At 41.0% G+C, this 21,290-nt stretch overlaps 1 protein-coding gene and 1 long non-coding RNA gene across 7 annotated transcripts; one reads left to right on the forward strand and one right to left on the reverse strand.

The window, feature by feature from the left end:
• Positions 1-2,583: 2,583 nt before the first annotated feature.
• On the forward strand, positions 2,584-6,391 carry LOC103183699. Its single transcript, XR_006085449.1, has 3 exons — positions 2,584-2,601; positions 4,057-4,136; positions 5,061-6,391. It is a non-coding gene; the product is annotated as an uncharacterized LOC103183699 (long non-coding RNA).
• Positions 6,392-10,173: 3,782 nt separating this feature from the next.
• On the reverse strand, positions 10,174-19,537 carry fbxl21p. Of its 6 annotated transcripts, none has more exons than XM_042339904.1 (7): positions 19,421-19,536; positions 18,341-18,406; positions 16,615-16,659; positions 13,494-13,842; positions 11,950-12,072; positions 11,673-11,844; positions 10,174-11,210 (listed from the first exon to the last, which is right to left on the reverse strand). In XM_042339904.1, the coding sequence occupies exons 4-7, from the start codon at positions 13,839-13,841 to the stop codon at positions 10,567-10,569; spliced, it is 1,287 nt and encodes a 428-aa protein (XP_042195838.1). In that variant the 5' UTR covers position 13,842; positions 16,615-16,659; positions 18,341-18,406; positions 19,421-19,536; the 3' UTR covers positions 10,174-10,566. The 6 variants fall into 6 exon arrangements, with proteins under 6 accessions (XP_042195838.1, XP_007899514.1, XP_042195839.1 ...); XM_007901323.2 differs by lacking the exon at positions 19,421-19,536 and adding an exon at positions 19,293-19,356; XM_042339905.1 differs by lacking the exon at positions 18,341-18,406.
• Positions 19,538-21,290: the final 1,753 nt, after the last annotated feature.

Genomic DNA, 21,290 nt, shown 5'->3' on the forward strand with positions numbered 1-21,290 from the left:
ATTCTTGGATCCTACATGTAATACCTTACATTTATCAGTCTACCTGACTATCCAAGAACTCTGCAGTTCATGTCCTGTCCTGCACAAAACTCCACAAGCCTTTCACACCCCTATTATTTATCACAAAAATAATAATAATAATTTGGTCACTCAATCCACAACTGTTTATGGGACGCTGCTGTGCGCAGTTGGCTCCCGCTTTTCGCCCACAAAATATACAGTCAATCCATTTATAGTGTATTCTGTGAAGGGCTTTGAGACCTCTCGAATACGTGATAAGGCGCTACATCAAATGCACGGATTATTATTATTATTATTATTTAACATGTTTGCTATCTCCTATTCATTCTCTTTTTCCATCACTTAGGGTTTTAATATCTTCCCTGGTTACTCTCTTTAGTCCCTTTCCATGTTCTCTCTTGACTTCCCTAATCTCTTTTCTAACTTCTTGTATTCACTCAAGTATGCAAAAGGAAATCGCTCTCGCACTCCAAGCATGACTCCCCTTTGAATGTGTCTTTGGCAGGAAAAATGAACCCTATTTCAAAGTCCTGCCCCTCCATTTTTACTCTCAACAGATAAACCTCGACAGCTTCAAAGACAAACTATTTGGAATTTAAATTGGGTTTGGATCATTTAACTGCGTTCATCAAAAAAACAGAAATATAGAGAGGAAGTAGCAGCTATTGGTAGTAATATTGCACAAAACCTTAATTTTTTCATTGGTCCCTTATTTGTGGGGAAGGTATATTAGCTTGTAGTTCGCCCTGTACATCCATACGCCCAACAATGCCAACCCACACTCCTGTCACTTTACTCTGTGCTGGTAAGTGCTTTTTAGATACGTTTATTTTATTATACGGCTGACATTTATTATTTGTTTTGTGGACTGATGATTAAAATTAACTTAAAAATGCTCCGACGATTTAAATTAACTTGTATTTTGTTAAATGTATTTGTTTGGGATCTTGAACGTTCACCTGCAGAGTACACAGTCACTTTACAGTAAATTACGTGAAGCGCTTTGCGACGTACATTTGCAAGTGAACAGTGTGTGCACAGCAAACCCACAAATAGCTCTGAAGTGAATGCCCAATTTCATCTGGGGAATTGTTGTCTAGGATATTGGGCGAAACTCCATTCTCTTTTTAAGTCGTTCCATGGGATTATCATTATTATAATCTGTAAAACTCTCCAGAACTCTGCAGTCCATGTCCTGTCACACAAGCCCCCTCAAGCCTTTCACACCTCTCTTAGCCCAACTCCACTGGCTCCCCATTCCCCTCAGTGGATCAAGTTCAAGATCTCTATCCTCACCTTCAGATCCCTGCACAATCTTGCCCCCATTTTACCTCTGTGACCTCCTCAAACCGTACCAACCCAGCTGCTCCCTTCCCTCAGCGTGCACCGTCCTGCTTCATGTCCCCGCCCTAACCTGTTCCACTTTCAGCTGTCGAGCTTTCAGCCTATTTGTCCCCACTCTCTGGGAACTATATCTCCGACTCCCTCCCTCCCTCCCTCCCTTCTTTCAAAGTTCGTCTCAAGATTTTCTTCTTCGACTGCGCCTTCAGTTATCTTTCTCCTCCACACCGCTCTGGGCTCCCACCCCTAACTTGCGTGCCACGCCAGGACTATCAAGCATCTTGGGATGTCCTCTTGATGCAAAGAGTTATCTAAATGAAAATTTTAAAATAACTTAGAAAGATGGACAAATATTGTTATGTCAAATATTTGAAGAACTATTATTGAAGAACACCTTATTACTGAAATGCTTTACTGAAAGACTTTATGTCCAGTAATTGGCTAAATATAAAATATATATACATTCATATATACATATGTGTAATAATAATCCTTGCATTTGATATAGCACCTTATCACGTCTTTGAGATGTCTCAAAGCGCTTCACAGAATATACTATAAAGTAAATTGACTGTATGTATTTTGTGGGCAAAATATTGTATTATGTCTTTAATGTCCACCTGAACATGAAGAGATCCCAAGAACTTGGTTTAACTGATTAGAGTCCAAACCTCAACGCACTCACTTTAATTTTACCTTCCCTCACAGTGAGCAATGTGTGTGCAAGAGATTGGGACATTTTCTCTTCCATCACTGATCGATATTAACATTCTATGATTTAATTTTAAGTCATGTAACCCAAACTATTGGTATTTTTTTCAATGTTAAAATAAATACAATAAATATATTTTCTCTGCAAAGGTCCCAATTTAGGTTTCATTCTTCTTCGGTGTTTCATCATAACGTCATTTCTATCAAGTTCCAAAAGTGAAACATTAGCTAATTCCACACTCTCTACATTGGAGAACTCGACAAGCTTAAGTCAAAGCCAAGGTGGAACAACAGATGACAACAACTCAACCAGCTTCACTTCAAGTGCACCGTACGTTTCGAATTCTTCTGAGCCAACCGATATTCTGAACGCAACATTGGTTACTCCAACAGCTTCCACTGAAAAGTTACTGAATGTTTCTGCTACAGAGAATATCAAAACCACTTTTCCTACTGTAACAACTCACCAGAGTTTTAGAAGTACAAAAGTACCAAGAACTAAAAACAAAAGTGAGAATTGGAATTCAGGTAAGAAGTTAGAGTATATCCTGTATACCAGGCTTATAATATATAATAATCCTTGCATTTGGTATAGAACCTTATCACGCCTTCGAGACGTCTCAAAGCGCTCCACAGAATTGAATTGACTGTATATATTTTGTGGGCAAAATATTGTATTGTATTACATCTTTAATGTCCCCCTGAACATGAAGAGATATTACCAAGATCTTGGTTTAGCTGATTAGAGTCCAAACTTCAGCCTGTGAAGCGCCTTGAGACGTCTCAATGACCTGATAAGGCACTATGTCAAATGTGAGCACTGTTATTATTTTATATTTTATATATTTTTATATTATTATTATTTAACCAGTTACTGTATGTAAAGCCTTTAGTAGTTCAGTAATAGCGTGGAATTGGTTCTTCAAATACTTGACGTGCCAATATTTGTCTATTTTTCTGAGTTATCATTTTAACACGATGCCCATATTTAATATGAACTCGTCTTTGATTGAAAGCAGTGTTTCAGGTGAGGATGTTATACTAATAAAATCTAGAGATCTGGTAAAATCCCATTTGAAAGAAACATTCAATGCAATATTTCTGTGTCTCCGTCCCAATTCTGAATCGTGGGAATCAGTCACAGAAAATAAGACTTTAATAATAATATTAATAATCCTTGCATTTGATATCGCGCTTTTCACGTCTTCTAGACGTCCCAAAGCGCTTCACAGAATATACTGTAAAGTGAATTGACTGTATATTTGTGGGCGAACGCGGCAGCCAATTGCACACAGCACTTTCACTCTATAAGTGTCATTTGGGTTTGCAAAGCAGTCAGGACGCGTGAAAGATTCTGATAAATAACACAAACCTACAAGACACACAAGATTCCAGATGCAGTTAACAGGTTCCCACCATCATAAAATAATATAAGCTGTTCTCTGAAATAGTTTTTATTCAGGGGGACATTTTGTCATGATTCGGTCTCCAGATGAGATGTTAAACCAAGGTCTTGTCTGCCTATTCAGGTAGATGCTAAAGATGTATTAGTTGAAAAGAGAAGTCCATAGCCAAATAGCCACAAATTGGTTATTCACCTTCTGACTGTTTTTAGGGTACAAATTGGCCGTCACATTTGTGTAAAATGCACTTTGCACTTAATAATAATTATTACAAAGTGCTTTGACATAATAGGCTCGATTTTCTTTTCCTACCGCTGTCAGCTCCAACCCCCAGCTCGGGTGCTTAGGAAGTTAAGCCTTCCTGATGTGAAAGGTGTTATATAAATTTACGTTTCACCCACAAAATATTCGGTCAATTCAGTTTTAAGAATTGACTCGAAGACTTGATAAGGCGCTACATCAAATGGATTATTATTATTATATTTGGATTGTAATTTCTATTTCATTTCAAATGCAAGGATTGATTATGATTATTATTTTTTTTCAATGCGGACTCACAACAAAACTTTTCATTTTCCAGGAGCAATTGTGGCAATCATCATTGTTCCGGTGATACTTGTCGTTTTAATCATAGCTGGAGTCTTTACTAAGAATATAAATGTAAGTGTTTTTTTGATGATTCATTACACTGCTTTCGCACACAATAGCTGTTTTTGTTATTTTTCCGATTTGAGCGTAGAAATGTAAATGCACAAGGCTCATTCATTTTCTGTCAGTGTTTGCTTCTCCAAGACGCCATCCATCCTATTCCCAATCCCTGCTCTTTTCTCATACTCGTTAAATATTATTAATATTGTCCCTTCCTCTCCACATGCTTATCCAATTTTTTTTGAAAATTTCACAAAGGGCAGAAGCTTCGCATCCTGGAGCCCTGTAGCTCAGTGGTTAAGTTTCCTTACTCCACACACCTCTGTTTACCCAGCAGTAAATGGGAACCTGGTTGTCCGTTGATTGGCGGATCCATTCCCCAATTTTGTTTTAATAATTAATAATAATTTGGTCACTCAGTCCACCACAAAGTTGCAGATTTAAACATTATATCAGAACTTGAGACTCATTGTCTGAGCCAATGTGGTACAAAATGCCCAGGAACAGGACTGGCGAATCGGGGTAGAATATTGCTCATGTGGCCAGTGAACATTTCTGAAACCCGGCATCCAACCCTCAACAGCCAAAAGCTTGGACTTCCCTGGTCTAAGCTGACACTCCAGAGCATTTGTGGCACATTGCTCCAGGTTCTATCCTTTGGGGATGGGGAAAACATCAAACCCAGCCTGTTCTTTCCGCCTGTTTTCTTCAGGTGAATGTTTTAAGTCCGCATCACATTGATGTAGTGAAGAAGCAGTAGAAAAATACATTTTTTTTTCTCTATTATGAGGCTGGTCTGAGGTTTGATGGAAAGTGCCACGTTACTTTGTCATGTATTATTTTCGCAATACTTGGAAATGGCTTCATATGGAAAATATGGTGTTTGTAATTTTCTACAGAATGCTAAAGTAGGATTTAAAATTTTTTTTTTGGCAGTGTAATTCGTATCACCCAAACGAAGCAGGGAATTGAATGACTCCATGACTGATTTGGATAAAGGATCACCTGAACTCTAAGAAAGAAAACACAATCTAAGTTTGGTTGCAGACAAGTCATATCATCTACCCTATTATCTAAAAAAAAAGCCCATAACATCATCATGTCGTTAAGACTTACAAGATAAGACATTGTAATGGCATCACGACTTTTGGGTCACCCTGTAGTAGTTCACACTTGTAAACAATGAGAAGGGATTCTTTGGAAATGTACTTTTTTTTGGCAACAGAAAATGTATTGTCAGGTTCTCGATTTACTCTTAAAGCCCGTCATTGAAAAGCAACCTTTTAAAAAAATATTTGGGACTACGTTTTGTGCAATCACCTGTCAATGACATAGTGTACGTAAAAATCTTTACGTTTGATAAGTGCCTTTCAGGTTGGGAAGACGTCTCAAACCTTTTCACAAGATATACTGTAGTGACTGTATTTTGTGGGCAAATAGTTAGAAAAGTAATGGAATCTGGGGGTACGACGCATTTCGTTAAAATACACACCAAATTCCGTAGCTTTTTTTGTGGCATGAACATTTCTACACTAGTGGAGTAAAATCCTTGAACGGTCCTTATTAACGGGAAGGGCAGTATTATTCCTATTGAAATTCTTTTCTTAGGCTTTTAACACCAGTTTCAGTGTTAATGAGTTACAAGTGCACCGTCGAAGGAACCATTATGGTAGACTGGGCAGCAGGTTAAGATTGGGAACTTTTCATTTTTGACAAATATTCATTTGCTTCAGTTATCACTGCTTTCAGGCATAAATAAGTCTCTTGCAATGTGTGTGTGTATAGTCAGAAGCAGCTCCTCTTATCAGAGATTAATTCTCAATTTAGCAGGAGACTCTTTACTGCGACTGAGTTATGCCTCGAGGAGTTTATAAGATGAAGGTGGCCAACTTCAGCAGGTCACAGATGTTAGACTTCAGACATTTTGTCGTAACAATCCGAGTGTATTGGAAAGGTACAGCACTTAAAACGTGTGTTCTTTACTTCTTCCAGATGAAGATGAATTGCTGCAGATGCACAATTTAATGATGTCTGAATAGTTTATGGCTGCCATCAATGAGTTATTATAAGGCTATCATTATTTTTATTCTTCACGTTTACCGTCAATGTGTGATACAATGGCATTAATTCAATTCAGCATTATTTGGTTTATTTTAAATTAGCTAATAATGTACCACTATCTTTGCATTAATCTTTCTGTGCTGTTGTATACGTTGCACTAATGAGATTTGCGCAAACTGTTCCCGTTAAAGATCATTACTGTGACCTGAAGTTCAATAAAGATAAATTAACTCCATAACCTGCGTGCATTTTCCAAAACCTTTTTGCGAACCATCTTGTACTGTTCAAGGCTACTGTGAACGAGGTTGCCAAATTGGTTAGTTCAATACAATGTACACTTATCCAGCACTTTTCGTGTCAGGAGAATGTCCCAAAGCGCTGGACTATCCTGGCTGGGCACTGTGTAGCTGGATGACTATGCTCAACCTTTCGTAGCTCCTTCCCCTTCTGTCATTGCTAGGTGACAAGGAAAGATATTTTCCCTCATCACCGAGCAATGACAGAATTGCAAGGCAATTGTCTCTCTATTTTAAACCAATATAATCTGCGACGAGTCTGTAAAGAGCATTCAGTCTTAAAAGAACTTGCAGAAAATCGTCTAATTCGTTGAAGTAGTGTTCACAAAGAGGAATTGTATCAGTAACCGCACCTCTCATTCAAGTGAATAAGCGTCCAAGCATGCAGGCAGGGGCGAAATGCATTTTGCTTATCCTGATGTCGACGACGACAATAACAACTTGCATTTATATAGCGCCCTTCGTGTGGCACGGCATCTCGGAGCTCTTTGTTAGCTCCTCTGCTAGGTCATGGACATGGATGAGTGGATCACCCAGCAATGCAGTGAAGGAGTCATGGAAAAAGCTACTCTCAGCAAACAGCTATATAAACTAGAGTTTGGCTGCAGTATGTATCCTTATACAGCTGCACATCATCATTCATGCAACTAATCATAACTGTTTAAGATCATAAAATTTCACCATAACCTTTAGCTGCATCTTGATTCTATCAGAGGCACAATTTACCATTGGCAATGCCTCATCAGATTCAAAAGGTGAAAGAGCAGTGTGCTCCCTACCTTTCTATTAGTGACCTTTGGTTCAGGCTTCTAAATAATTACTTAAAGCAGTTAATAGAGTTGCAAAACACAATCACATATTTACTATATTTCTAGAAGGGCATTTTCTTATCATTTCATTCGTTGCCACGTGAAGATTCTCTTCCGATTTAAAAAAAACCTTGAATAAATAAAATAAGCCAGAAAGTAGAATATATCTTGCTTTAATGATTTAAAGCATTTCTTGATTTCTAAAGCAGGTATAAAGTACCTGAACTCATCATAAATCAATGACCTCTGAACATACAACAACTTTGCCACAGTAAGAAAATACACATAATATACTTTCGTAAAACTTAAACAGCACTGAAGTAGGAATAATTTATCTTCAAGAAAACGTTTATTGCAAATTCGTACACTTAATGCAGATTTAATTAAGAAGCTTAAACTGGTCAGGTGATCTCTATCTTTAACACGTAGCTACTAATATGAAAAACTGAATATACTATGGTAAGTTGCTAAAACCTTTCCAGACTCTCAAGAGACGGCTTTTGAAATGGACTTTTAAACTCAAAATAAAATCGTCTTACATTATTCAGTTGACCCATGAACAATCACAGCACAAAGAGAAAGCCTATTTGTGAGAATAACAGGTATACCTTTAGTGTACAATTCCCAAAAGTAAATGAATTTCATAAAGATTGTCATCAGTCATTTTAAAAGTTGATGTGCCTTCCCTTTTCTGCCGTATTGCTAACACCAAGACAATTTTGACAGAACTGTACAAGTGTACAACTAACTCAGTATCTCCAGTAAGTAGTAATTCTATACAGTTCTTTATCCTACTATTGTGCATCTGAAAGGTTTCCTCTTGCTATTGCCAATCTTCTTTTGTATGGATATTGTGGTTCACCTGCAAATAGTCACTACACTTTATAGAAACCTGAAGCGTTTTGAGATGTTTCAATGCAATAAGGATAAGTATTATCGCCTGTATCACTGAGTAGACTGAGACATAGTGGTACTAATACTGGCAAACTTAAATTCCATCACAAATGATAAAATTATTTTCATGACCTTCATCTTCTATACCACTAACATTAGGCTATACCCAAAATATATATCTCATGCTTACTTGGATAACTGTAGTAGCTCTATAAGCTCATCCTCTGAAAAACAGCCTTGGCCACATCTTTTATATCCAGCTGCGATATGAATATGACCAATGCAAATGACAGCATTGTTAATTTCAGACTAACCTAGTCAAACTTGCGTCACAATTGATACGTGGTACACCTTAAGACTCCTAACATCATGGGCACCTACTTTCACACCCACATGGACACCAGGCACCAACGTAAAGAAAGCAGAATCAAAGCTTTGCAATGTTTTTAAGATTAATTTGCACACAAGTAGGATACCACTAGGATTTTTTTGGCAGAAGGTTTAAACGACCAGTTTTTTTTTCTCTAACATCGAGTCCATGTTAATACTGTTACAAATTACCAGTTCAAAACTGGACATACAACTTAACTTGAGGTTTCAGCACTGACTCATCAAATAGGTGTTGAAAGCAGAATAGTTGAAGAAAGGGCAGACACTCTGAGCCATGAAAAAAATCCTATTGTAAATGAAGCCCTAAAATGTTTTGGTTCAGTTAGTGATACCTTCTAAAGTATAACAGATCGGTCTTTTATCACATAGATCAATGACTATGGTATTTATTAATAGTGTCAGCTACACTGCAGTTACTTCAAACCAAAACTCCAATAAGCAGCATATTCAAGCACCACAACTTTCCGAGTGCTGCCTCTTACAGTTGTCAGATTTCCACTTGCACCAACTATAAACCGTTTATTAGTTCCTAAATGTATACGTTTAAATATCTGATGCAACTGAAAATTCTGGCAAGTTACTGTCTTTACATGAAGGAGCCAAGTTTAAATAATGTCAACTTTAATACTGGATGAGCTAACCCAACTCTGCAGCTCACATATCTCAAGCTTAATTCTGACAAGGCAAAGCATTAACTTTTTAAAAACAACATTAAATTATTCAACACAAGAATACAAGTTAGTCAGTAGTAGGAGTCCTATGAATTCTGAATGATGCATTGCAATTCGATTCACTAACAAGTCTGCCTTAAAACAACAACTTATTTTGCAGTTGGTACAAAGAGAAAAATCAGTTTAGATGAACATTTGCAGCACACGTAAACACAGTCATTTAAGAGATTTCCACAAGAGTGAATGTGCTTATGGAGAATTTTAAAGAAATATCATTTGCAGTTTCGATAACATAAACTGGGAAACTTCCATTTATACAATACAAAATGACATTTGTACAGCGCCTTTCATGTCAGGAGGACGTCCCAAGGCGCTGGACAGTCAGGGATTTGGACCCAAGCAGGTGGTGGGGGTTTGAGATCAGTGAGGGTGGAGGGCGGGGAGGGTAGGAAGGTGGCCGAAGGCACAGTTGAATAGGAGGGTCTTGAGACGTGCCTGGAGAGGGAGGGCATTGGCGAGAAATAGGAGCTGCCTGGGACCGTGATATTCCCCAAATTACACAAGGTTGTAATTCAGTTACTTGCTACCTCAAATTCATTGAGTTTTTGGCAACACGGGTATTTTATCAGTAAATATGTTTATACACACGCACACAGGTCAGAACCCTAGCAGAGAGGAAGTAAAAGCATACGCCAATTCAAAACGAATATGCATCCCTACGCTTCAATATGTCAAGTGCAAACATAAATTTAATAAGGACATTCGCTGGGCATTAGTTAGTTGGTCGGTAGGTTATTCCAGCTTTAGTTTCAAGGAGGAAAATACAGCATTCTTAGAATCTATAAAGCCTTGTGGGCTTGGGCCCTCCATCTTATTCAGACTGGAATTTCTCTTATTTCTAGAACGTTATTTTCTTCAGATCTTACAATTTTCATTTGTTGAAATAAATCAGTTCACTAAAGTCCACAAACAGCAGCCATCTAAGGTCTAGTGAAACCGAGACAATGTTTAATGCATCAGACATTGCAGGATACAATTTGTAAGTACTATATTTAATTATTCATCTGGGTTCTGGTAACATACAATAGGTTTGAAAGCGACATTCAAAAGATCCGTTTAGACAGATTTTAAATGTTTGATCTATTCAAACTGTTCACCCCAATAGTTTTCTAAATTTCAGATCTTTCTCACCATCATCTTTACTCTGATATGTATCAACGACGATAACAATAAAAGTCTTTGCTAATAGTAATTTGAAGCATCCTTTTGCTCTGATGACTCCTCCCAAAGTATACATCTGCACTGGCCGGCATAGGGCTCTTTACCAAGTAGGCATCATATCGGGAAACCACACCCTTCCCAGATACTTGCTAACCTCCCAGTGGATTTGTTCCGGGTTATATTTCTGATCTGGGATCAGTACTTCCTCCATGATAGAAAGCTGAGTAAGTCTTCCTCCACACATCTTTACAAACTCTACAAATGCACTGCAGGAAACCTCACATTCACCCAGCCCCATGGCAGTTAAGTTTTTGCAACGTTCTGCAATGCGAATCAGCTCATCGTCCAAAGGCTGAAGGCCATTTGCACACACCACCAACTCGATCAATCGAGGGCAGTTCATTCCAATACGGCCCAGCATTGATTTACTGACTGCACGGCCGAAGTAGAGATGAGTGACTGGTGTTTCATCACGGAAAAAGGGGTCAAACTCTTCTTCGTATAGGAAGAAGTACATGACAATGTTCACTTTGGGAGAGTGCTTAATAAGAGCATCCCAACTACTCTTCTTGATGGTGTGGAACTGAACCTGACCAGGGTTTTCACTCACTACATCAATGCGGAGATGTTCCAGATGAACGTGCTTCTCACTGGACAAAGCCAACAGCAACTCATCACTGAGAAGATAATAGTTCAGTGCCAGCTCTCTGAGGCCATGACACTGATCGGCCACACAAAGGATACCTGTAAAAAAAAATTAAGAAAGAACAAAACATAGAATTTAGTTACTAATAATTACAACACTATCATCAGGGATACAATGATTAATTCAACACAGAACCCAGCTATCCAGGTTTTGTCTTAAATTGGCAAACACACTCACAAACATATAATGCCAGTAATGGAAATACCAAAGCAGGAGGCACTCTTCTGATAAAGAGGGTAATGTGCATGGAGCTGTACTCTGAATCAACTGAGCAAACTGTTTGGGCTGAGTGGTTGTTTCTGTGCTGTACATTCTTTCTAAATCTTTGGTTAGTGCCTTTACAAAATGCAATATTGATTGACCTTTTCCAATTCATAATTTTTCTGCCTTCATTTCCAAACCCAGTATATTTAAAAACTTCAAGTGCCTTGGGATATCCTCCTGAAACGTGCTATATACATTTGTATTGTAAATATTCTAGACCACAAGCTTGAACTTACCGGCAGGTGAAACATGAGGACAACTACTCATTTTCAACAACTTCAGGGTGTCGCTGTTGTTAGCCACCAAAACTTTAAGAGATGGATCATCTACTGGTGTATCATCAATCTTGATTGAGGACAGAGACTTTGAGTTCACAAATACCACCGTCAGGGCAGACGCAAAATGTGCCTATGAAAGTAAAAAGGATAATGTTGAATATTTCGTATCAGACGAAGAATCTTTCCTTCATCCAAAGATTATCAAACTGGATTTTGATTTAAATAAAAAAATTACCTTTGATACATTCATGAAACTAGGCTTCGCTGTTGAAATGAGGCCTAAGGTCTTTATGGAACAGTTAACCAGCTGTGAGAGGATATCACAGGCTGCTTCTGCAGATTCTGTGCTACTATCAACCTAAAATGGGGAGGAATAAAAAAAGGCACAAATACATGAATATTGGGTCAATCATACTTTTACTCGGATTTATTTATCTATCTAATAGTTCTATAGAGAAGCCACATATAACATTTGCTGCAATTTGTATAGATAGTATTTTGATAAGTGCAATACAGTCCACAAATTATGTAAGATGTGTTGTGGACCCTGTTCATTGCACATGCGTGCAGATGGCCCACTCATTTTCTGCACACCAACTGGAGGTTTGGCGCTAAAATGGCTGACTTTAGGGTCACGAGGTTGCCTCCGCCACCACTACCCTCTTTGCTGCCCGTGTGCAAAGCAAGAAGCGGCGTTGGAAGGGACCTAATGACCCCGAAGTGGGCCATTTTTTTTCCCTTTAGAGCAGGAACCAGCTGCATATTTTAGCCGTAAAAAAAAAAAATTGAGGATTTTATGGATCCAAGCCCGGTGTCATAAGAGGGCTTCCACTGTATTTATCATAAAATGCACCGCAGTTGAGAGAGCAGTTTCAAAATTCCAGCTTGCCGGACCGGATGGCTGGAAATATGAACCAACGAGCCTGTTTCCTCCATTGGGTCAAAGTTACTTGCAACAACATTTCCAAGCACAACACTTCCCTCTAGTGGCACATCACCGCGAACCAACAGAGACAAGTAATAATAATGATAATAAGAAGTAGCCCTCTTTCTGATGCAAATTGCGGTAATTCCTTACTCAGATATTTTCATGGCAGCTCATCTTTTACCCAATGTCTTGAACTCAAATTGAACAGCTCATTCAAATGCGGTTACATTGTGGAGTCCTGTAGCTCAGTGGTTAGAGCACTCTCTTTGCAAGTGAGAGACCCGAGTTCAATTCCAGGCAGAGGGCCAAACCTTGGGCAAGTTTCCTTACTCCACACAGAGCCTAATAATAATCCCTCCAAAACCAAAAACAATAATAAATTGGTCATTTTCAATCTACGACTGTTTGTGGGACATTGCTGTGCGCAATTGGCTGCCGCGTTCGCCCACAAATATACAGTCAATTCACTTTACAGTATATTCTGTGAAGCGCTTTGGGACGTCCTCCCGACGTGAAAAGCGCTATATCAAATGCAAGGATTATTATTATTATTATTATTACATATTATGGACCTGGCTCACTCTGAGCAACTATAGCTGGGGAAACGCTGGACCTTTTAAGATTTCTACTTCTGTGCAGTATTCGCAATGCGCAAGGGCAAACCGGGCCCACGATTTCAAACAACTAAATTGGATCACTTTACTGAGGCTGCAGGAGGTGAACTAATATCAACAGGATCGTACTCGCACCCTGCATGAATCGTTTCATTAAAAACATTTTGGGTTTTGACAGAAGATACACTGTAAACGTGAGCGGTAGAAATGTTTTCAAAGCGTCATTTTTATTTTTACCTTAAAACTGACATACTGCAAATGGTCCGCGTGCTTCTTGATGATTTGCTGGATCAGATCGGGATGGGTGGATTTCAGATAGGATGTGGCTGGTTGATTCAGTTCAAATTCAAATCTCCTCCAAAGGTCAGGCATGTGAAAGACTTCATTCCAACTCCTACATACTAAAGAAGCATGGGCCCGATCCACCAAAGGCAAATATTGAAAGATGTGCAGAATTATATCAAAGTGCAAATTTCCCCACTCCACACCAGTATCCTCCACGTGCTCAAATGTTCCGGCCTTCTGTTTTTTATTCTCGTTCTCATCAACAGACATGAGCAGATTCTCAACTATGTGGCGCTTCATTCTGGGGGAAAAACGAAAAATAAGTAGTAATATTTTGACATTTGGTGGGAGACAATATTTTTCCATTCTTTTTAAAACATTTTGACACGTACAATTGCAAACATGAAGTAACTTAAATCTCTCGTCCTATCCAAATTTATAGTTACCAAGATCAAAAAAAACAATATCAACTCAGCTGTAAGGTTCATGTTTGTTCGAAACGGTCCTGCTATAATTCCAAGATTCAAGAAACTTCTCGTATATAAACTGCACATTAGCCACCTACTAACAACCAATCATAAGTGATCAACAAGCTGTTTTTGTCAGATCAGGTCAACATCTGATCCAGCAGATAATTGTAACCCGAGATATCAAGATTCACATCATACTAGAGAAATGAAAATTAGGTCAACTGAAGACGATGGCACACAGTGCAAGTTACCAAGTTCCCTTTTGCCAAACACGGGATCCGATGATCATCTGCATTTCTCTGCGATACTAATCCAGTATTAATTTAAATTTTGAGATTTAAAAATGTCATGTTATCACACTTCAGATCAATTCATATCAGTGTGATAGCAATCCAAATACGTAACTAACACTTTTAAAGGAGAGATTGATTAATCACATTTCTGGTATTTTCCCCCTCAAAATAACAAACAAAGATAAACCAGGTTAACATTGATTAACCTAACAGAAAATGTCACAGGAAGTTTTCATGAACCTCTACAAATTCACTTTTCCAGAAAGTACTTTGATTTTGTACCATATTCAGAACCAGGTTAAATATTCATTCCATCATGTCCAACTTTCTTGGTTCACCCAAGTAAAAATATTATTCTTAAGATCACTTCATGCTCTGGCATCTCTGTCATGTTCTGACCTGCTTACACCACAATCCCATACTCTTCGCTTTGTTGGCTGTAGCCTACTACACATCCCTTGTTTCCCGCCATCGGCATTTGACACTCGGGTCCCCTCTCTCTAACAACAAACAACAATAAAATTACATTTGTATAGCACCTTTCACGTCGGGAGGATGTCCCAAGGCGCTGGCTCTAACTGTTAAGCACTCCAAGAGGCTACCCTGCTTAAAGTGTGCTATATAAATGCAAGTAGTTGTTGTAAAAGAAAACTACTAATATGTAATCATATGTCTGCTAATTTAAAAAATACAAAGTTTTACCTTCAGTTAGACGAACAGTTAAACCACAATGAACACAATACCCATTACTGCAACTAATTGAATAACTAACCTTTCATATCATACTAATGTGAAACAAGAGGAAATTACCATTGATTCTATCAATTCAAAGACATTTGTTCATTGACAAAGGATTTTTAGCTGTGAACTGGCTTACTTCAGAGCTGATTTGTGTTTGGCCATGAATGTAGGTCAGTGAACCATGTTGGACAACAATCAACACAACAGCTGAATGTGAGGTACAAAAACATACAAGTCTTATTTTTTTCAAAAAGCAGTTTGAAACCACCATTTTGTTTCTCCCAATACGAGTTCACTTCAGAAAGATCAGATCCTCCAGAATGATAACATTACAGCTGCACCAATTCCAAAAACAATCAGTTACTTTTTTCTATAAAATAATAATGGCATTAATAGTTTCTCAGTAAATAAATAGGTGCTAAATACGATCCATGCAACTGTTCTACGTTCTTATGAGATTATGATTTCTGATGGGAAAGGAGTTCAACAGTAATTTTAGAAGGTCTACATTTCTCAAAATTCAGACAAGATTTGACCAGATTTGTTCCGTTTTTATGCATTACAATCTTCCAGGCTTCTGGAAATCTAAATTGCAGTACTTTGAGGTACCTGCTGACATAATTTCCTGCAACATCATTTATGTGCACAAAGTACACTTCCTGCAATGTACAGAAAGTGGCAATCAGATGATCTAGAATCAGGTCGAACAAGTCTTCTTTTAATGTTATAACACGGTGAAACACTGATGGAGCTAAAAAAAAGTGAGCACAGGTGGCTGTTGAATAGAGGTGGCTTATTATGGAAAATCGGTTAGGACTGTTCCAGGGTGATTGCTGAACAGAGGTGGCTACTTTAACAGGTGTGACTGTAATTCAGCTCTTTAGAAAAAAAAGGGCAAGTTGGAGATAGGTTATCAGTTCAGACAAACTCATGCTATGCACAGATCCTGAATAGAAATCCTCTCGTGTCTGGTGACGCAAAAGGATTAACAAACTGATCCGCCAATTTATAATGAGGCCTGAAAGCTTGCTAAGACAACCAGGTCATAATTTTGACCAATCATCATTGGTATTTGATATATGGCATTGAATTGGGTTACTAAGCATGTGAAACTGGAGGTACTTCCGATTATTTTGTTCATTCATTGATACTATAAAAGATGAACTGGAATGCTATTTAAACTCTATTTGCACAGAAAGTATAACTAGAGAGCATTTTAGTGAAATCAATAGTAATCAATCATAATGAAATACTGAATTACAACTGTTTACGAAATCAAGATTAGCTGAAGGGAATTTATTTTAAAACTATAACTGCGAGATGCCACATCTGTCCTCAAGCTTAAATCAAGAGTAAAGCAACATACTAAATAACATTTATATGAAATGCATAATAGTAATGTAGGCATTACTATTATACAATCACTATACTTTACAATGAAATCCTGTGAAGCTCTCTGAGACATCTTCCTGTGGTGAAAGGCACTATATCAAATACAAGGATTATTTTTATAAATAAAAAACAAGGAATGCTATAAAAAATAAAAATAAAAAAAGGAATGTGACTTACATCACTCCTGAATTAATTCAGCTGCACACGTTATACAAGATGAAACTGAAAAATAAATTTTAGAATAGTTATTCTTCACTCAATTATTGGAATTTGGTGGACGTTTATTTTCTCAGTCAAGTTAAGAAAGCAATGGACAACCAAAACACAAAATATTGCAGATGCTGGAAATCTGAAAACAAAAAACAGAAGTCACTGGGAATCTTCAGCAGGTGAGTCAACGGACGAAAGATCATGGACCCAAAACGTTGACTCACTTTCCTTTCTCCATAGATGCTGCCTGACCTGCTGAGGGTTCCTAGCAACTTCTGTTTTTGTTTGCCTACCTGAATACACATACATTCTTCACTTAGTCATTCTCTAAACATAGACAAATAAGATCAATTGCAAAGAACTCCAAAACACTATCAATATGTCTGCTTCAATCTGGTGTAAGAGGTGATTCATGCAGTAGACTTTTTACGAAGAGTGATAAATAGGTCGGTCTACAAAAACTTTCATTTATACAGCGCTCTTCATGCAGGTAGCATCTTGGAGCACATAACAGTGGTGTGGTTTGACCCCATCTAGAAAGAGAAGGCAGGTGACTGAAAGATGGTTGAAGAGGAAAATCTTTAGATGTGATTTGAAGATGGGCAAGTCAGAGAGCTCCGGAGAATTGGAACATACAGTCTGAACGCACAGCAGTCAATGGTGGAGCGGAGGGAATAAGGGATGTGCAGAAGACCTAAGCCTCCTGAGTGAAGGTGGTGGGTAGCAGAGGGTGTGTGAACACATCGGAGAAGTACAGAGGTGTCAGGGTGTGACAAGATTTGAAAGTGAGAGCAAGGACCTTGAAATCGATCCGTTCTGCAACAGGCAGCCAATGTAGTCAGTGATGTAAAACGCTTGGAGACATCACTCTGCATGAAAAGCACTTTACAAAATGCAAGTCTTTTTAGACCCATACAAATATATCCTACAACTTAACAGTACAATCAAGATTTAAACAGTAGCTATGACCTTGTGTGTCTGAGGATTTAAAATTTTCCAAATACGTTTTTAGTCCTTGTACTCATCATCGAGCAACTTAATTCGTGCATTTCCTCCAAATCCCCCCAATGAGACGTTTAAAACTTGGATGCAAGATTTTAAAATAATTACACCTAAAAAGCAATAAATTCACTGTACCCAAATTTACTGGCTAATATTCTAAATTTAACATCTTAACCTTTGATATTCAGTCGCAGGTAAAAATCCCCCTCGTCCCCCGTAAATCTTCGAGAAGGTAGCATTCTCTCCACATTACCGCACAAGCCCGGTCCAACAATTCTTCAGAAACCAATTATAATAATAATAATCCTTGCATTTAATATAGCACTTTTCACGTCGGGACGTCCCAAAGCGCTTCACAGAACACACTGTAAAGTGAATTGACTGTATATTTGTGGGCGAACGCGGCAGCCAATTGCGCACAGCAATGTCCCACAAACAGTCGTAGATTGAAAATGACCAATTTATTATTGTTTTTGGTTTTGGAGGGATTATTATTAGGCTCTGTGTGGGGTAAGGAAACTTGCCCAAGGTTTCGCCCTCTGCCGGGAATTGAACTCGGGTCTCTCGCTTGCAAAGCGAGTGCTCTAACCACTGAGCCACGGGACTCCATTTCTATTAATGAAACACAAAGAGAGTTACGAGAGATTTTTCAGCCTCGAGTACTGTAAACACAAACGGCGCTTTTTAATACCTCCGAGGTCTTTATGTGATGTGACTTTCAACTCTTTCCGGAAGATGGTTCGCCATCTTGAAAACTCTGTTAGAAATTGGAAGTTAAAAATTACAGGCGGGGCCTTCCGCTGCCCCGACAAACCGCGATAATTTTAATCACCACTCGTTCGCGCTTCTAGTTTCTTGACTCGCGAATGCTAAGGGATTACTGGAACATAAATAAATCTGCAGTCACGTGAGCAGGTCCCCCCCACCCAAAGAAGCTTTTTTTCAGGGTTAATTGCTGATAAGAAGGACAAACTCCAGACATGTTATTTGTTAATCTAAGCATCACTACAGAGGTACACCCCCACACAAGCCAACCCCTCCCCCCCCCCCAAACCCCTGGCACCTCCCACCCCACACAAGCCAACCCCTCCCCCCCTCTCCCCCCCCCCAAACCCCTGGCACCTCCCACCCACACAAGCCAACCCCTCCCCCCTCTCTCCCCCCCCCCCCCCAAACCCCTGGCACCCCCCACCTCACACAAGCCAACCCCTCCCCCCCTCTCTCCCCCCCCCCAAACCCCTGGCACCCCCACCTCACACAAGCCAACCCCTCCCCCAAACCCCTGGCACCTCCCACCCCACACAAACCAACCCCCCCCCACTCCCTCAGGGAACCCGCAGCATCCCCCACCTCCTAACCAGGCACCACCCACCCACCACCGGTAAAAACCTTCCCCACACCCCCCTCCTCCTCGCGACCCACACGGCGACCTTCCCCCACCCGTCACCCCCACGGCCAACCCCCCCCCACCGCCCCCATGGCAACAAACACCTCCCCCGCCCCATGACAACCCCCCACCCCCATGGCAATAACACCCCCCGTCCCCATGGCAACGCCCCCATGGCAACAACCCCCCCCCCGACCCCATGGCAACCCCCCCGGCCCCATGGCAACAACCCCCACCTTTTTATAAAAAAACTTACTGCGTCCCCCCGCTTTGTCCGCTGCGGTAGATATTGTCTCCTGTACAGTAACTGTCCATTTATCCTCTTATCATATATAAATACCAACGGTAATAATAACAACAACAACAACAATGGCTGTTGCTTACGTTACTTATTTACTCCACAGCCCTCAACTGCGCCACACACAGCGCTGCACTGCCTCCTGGGTACCGCCACACGGCAGACCGGCATCACTCTGCGGGTGACGCACTTCCGCCGCGCTCCCCCCGCCCCCCGCGCGCCTCTCCCTCGCTCTCTGATTGACGTGCGTGCGGATCAGCCAATCCAGCCAAGCGCTGCGGAGTGATCAGCCAATCCGCGACCGCCAGGTGGGCGGGATCCAAATTCAGGCGCCTCCGCCTCCTTCTCTCCCTCAGTAACCCGGAAAGCGGTGGGGGGGGGGATCCGATGACGTCAGGAGGAGGAGGTGGAGGAGCAGGCGGAAGCGGAAGCGGGGTGCATTCTGGACGCCGTAGTTTCCTCAGCCGTCAACTCGACCGCGACGCGGAGATCGGCGACGGGCCACGGTGGGGGTGGGGGTGGGGGGGCGTTGACGCAGGCGCAGTTCTCAGACCGTCCCCGGCCCCGCCCCCGAGCCGTTGACATTCAAACCAGGGCCACGAGCCGCTTGATTTGAATGTCAACGGCCGCTGTCACGTGCCGCGCCGCGCCCCCGCCCCCTCTCTGGGCTTCGCGTTGCGCGCGTGGCCAGGATTATTATTATTATTATAGGGTTTTTTTTTATATGGGATTATTATGGGATCATTATTCGATAGGACCACGGTTAAGCAAAGTGAGTGTCGCGACCCTATTTTTTTTCGAGGGCCGGTGGGTGGGGGGGGATCCGGTTTTAGTCGGAATGATGCGAAGCGATCCGGGAAGCGGTTGTGCGTCGCCACTCGCAATGTGATCCTCGGTCGTCCATCCACGTGAGGGTTGTTGTTGTTATTGTTATTAATTGTTGTTATTAATGATCATCATCGTGTCGGGTCCTTTGAGGCGCTTTGCGGAATTTACGGCCGTGGTCGCCACGAACCTGTCACCGTTGAGCGAGTCGCGTCAGTGTTAATAATAATAATAATAATAATCCTTGCATTTGATATAGCGCTTTTCACGTCGGGAGGACGTCCCAAAGCGCTTCACAAAACACACTGTAAAGTGAATTGACTGTATATTTGTGGGCGAACGCGGCAGCCAATGGCGCACAGCAATGTCCCACAAACAGTCGTGGATTGAAAATGACCAATTTATTATTGTTTTGGGTTTTGGAGGGATTATTATTAGGCTCTGTGTGGAGTAAGGAAACTTGCCCAAGGTTTCGCCCTCTGCCTGGGATTGAACTCAGGTCTCTCACTTGCAAAGCGAGTACTCTAACCACTGAGCTACAGGACTCCACTACAGGACTCCACTACAGGACTCCACTACAGGACTCCACGTGTTATCATCGTACTGTGTTTGCGAAGGGGATTATAGGTTATAAACCCCCCCACTACCAACCCACCAACCCCCAATCCCCCGCCGTCCCCGGGGGTGGGGGTGGGGGGGGAAATAGAAATCGATACGCCAGTCGACTTAACCGCTGAGTTCCTACTTGGTGCCGGGAAACGCAGAGGCGCGGGCGCGGAGTCGGGGAACTTGGCCCTGTCATCGTCGTGTTCCCCCCCCACCCAACCCACCCACCCCGTCCCCGTCCCCCCCTGGAATCGATCCCAGGTCCTCTGGCTTCGCGTGGTTGGAGGCGAGCGCTCTGTGACCCGCCGAGCGACAGGGCTCCACCTTTGTTCCCCCCCAAAAATGCCGATAAGTGGAAGACTGAACAACTTTGCTCGTTCTAAACGGGTGCGGGGAGGGGGTCGTGGTGGGGTGGGGAGGGGAGGGGAGGGGGAAGAATCGATCGTCCTACATCCAACTACGTTTCTCCGACGCGCTCCAACAGAAGAAAGAGAAAGCTGGGACGCGAAAACCACCCCCCACCAA

The sequence above is a fragment of the Callorhinchus milii genome, unplaced genomic scaffold (genome assembly GCF_018977255.1).
Source record: "Callorhinchus milii isolate IMCB2004 unplaced genomic scaffold, IMCB_Cmil_1.0 Scaffold13, whole genome shotgun sequence".
Classification (NCBI taxonomy): Eukaryota; Metazoa; Chordata; class Chondrichthyes; order Chimaeriformes; family Callorhinchidae; genus Callorhinchus; species Callorhinchus milii.

Coding starts and splice junctions, on each gene's coding strand:
- fbxl21p (XM_007901322.2), bottom strand. CDS start 19,351: ATGGACAGTTACTGTACAGGAGACAATATCTACCGCAGCGGACAAAGC. Junction 12,073..13,493: donor TGCAGTATGTCAGTTTTAAG/GTAAAAATAAAA, acceptor TCCCCATTTTAG/GTTGATAGTAGCACAGAATC. Junction 11,211..11,672: donor TCCTCATGTTTCACCTGCCG/GTAAGTTCAAGC, acceptor TTTTTTTTACAG/GTATCCTTTGTGTGGCCGAT.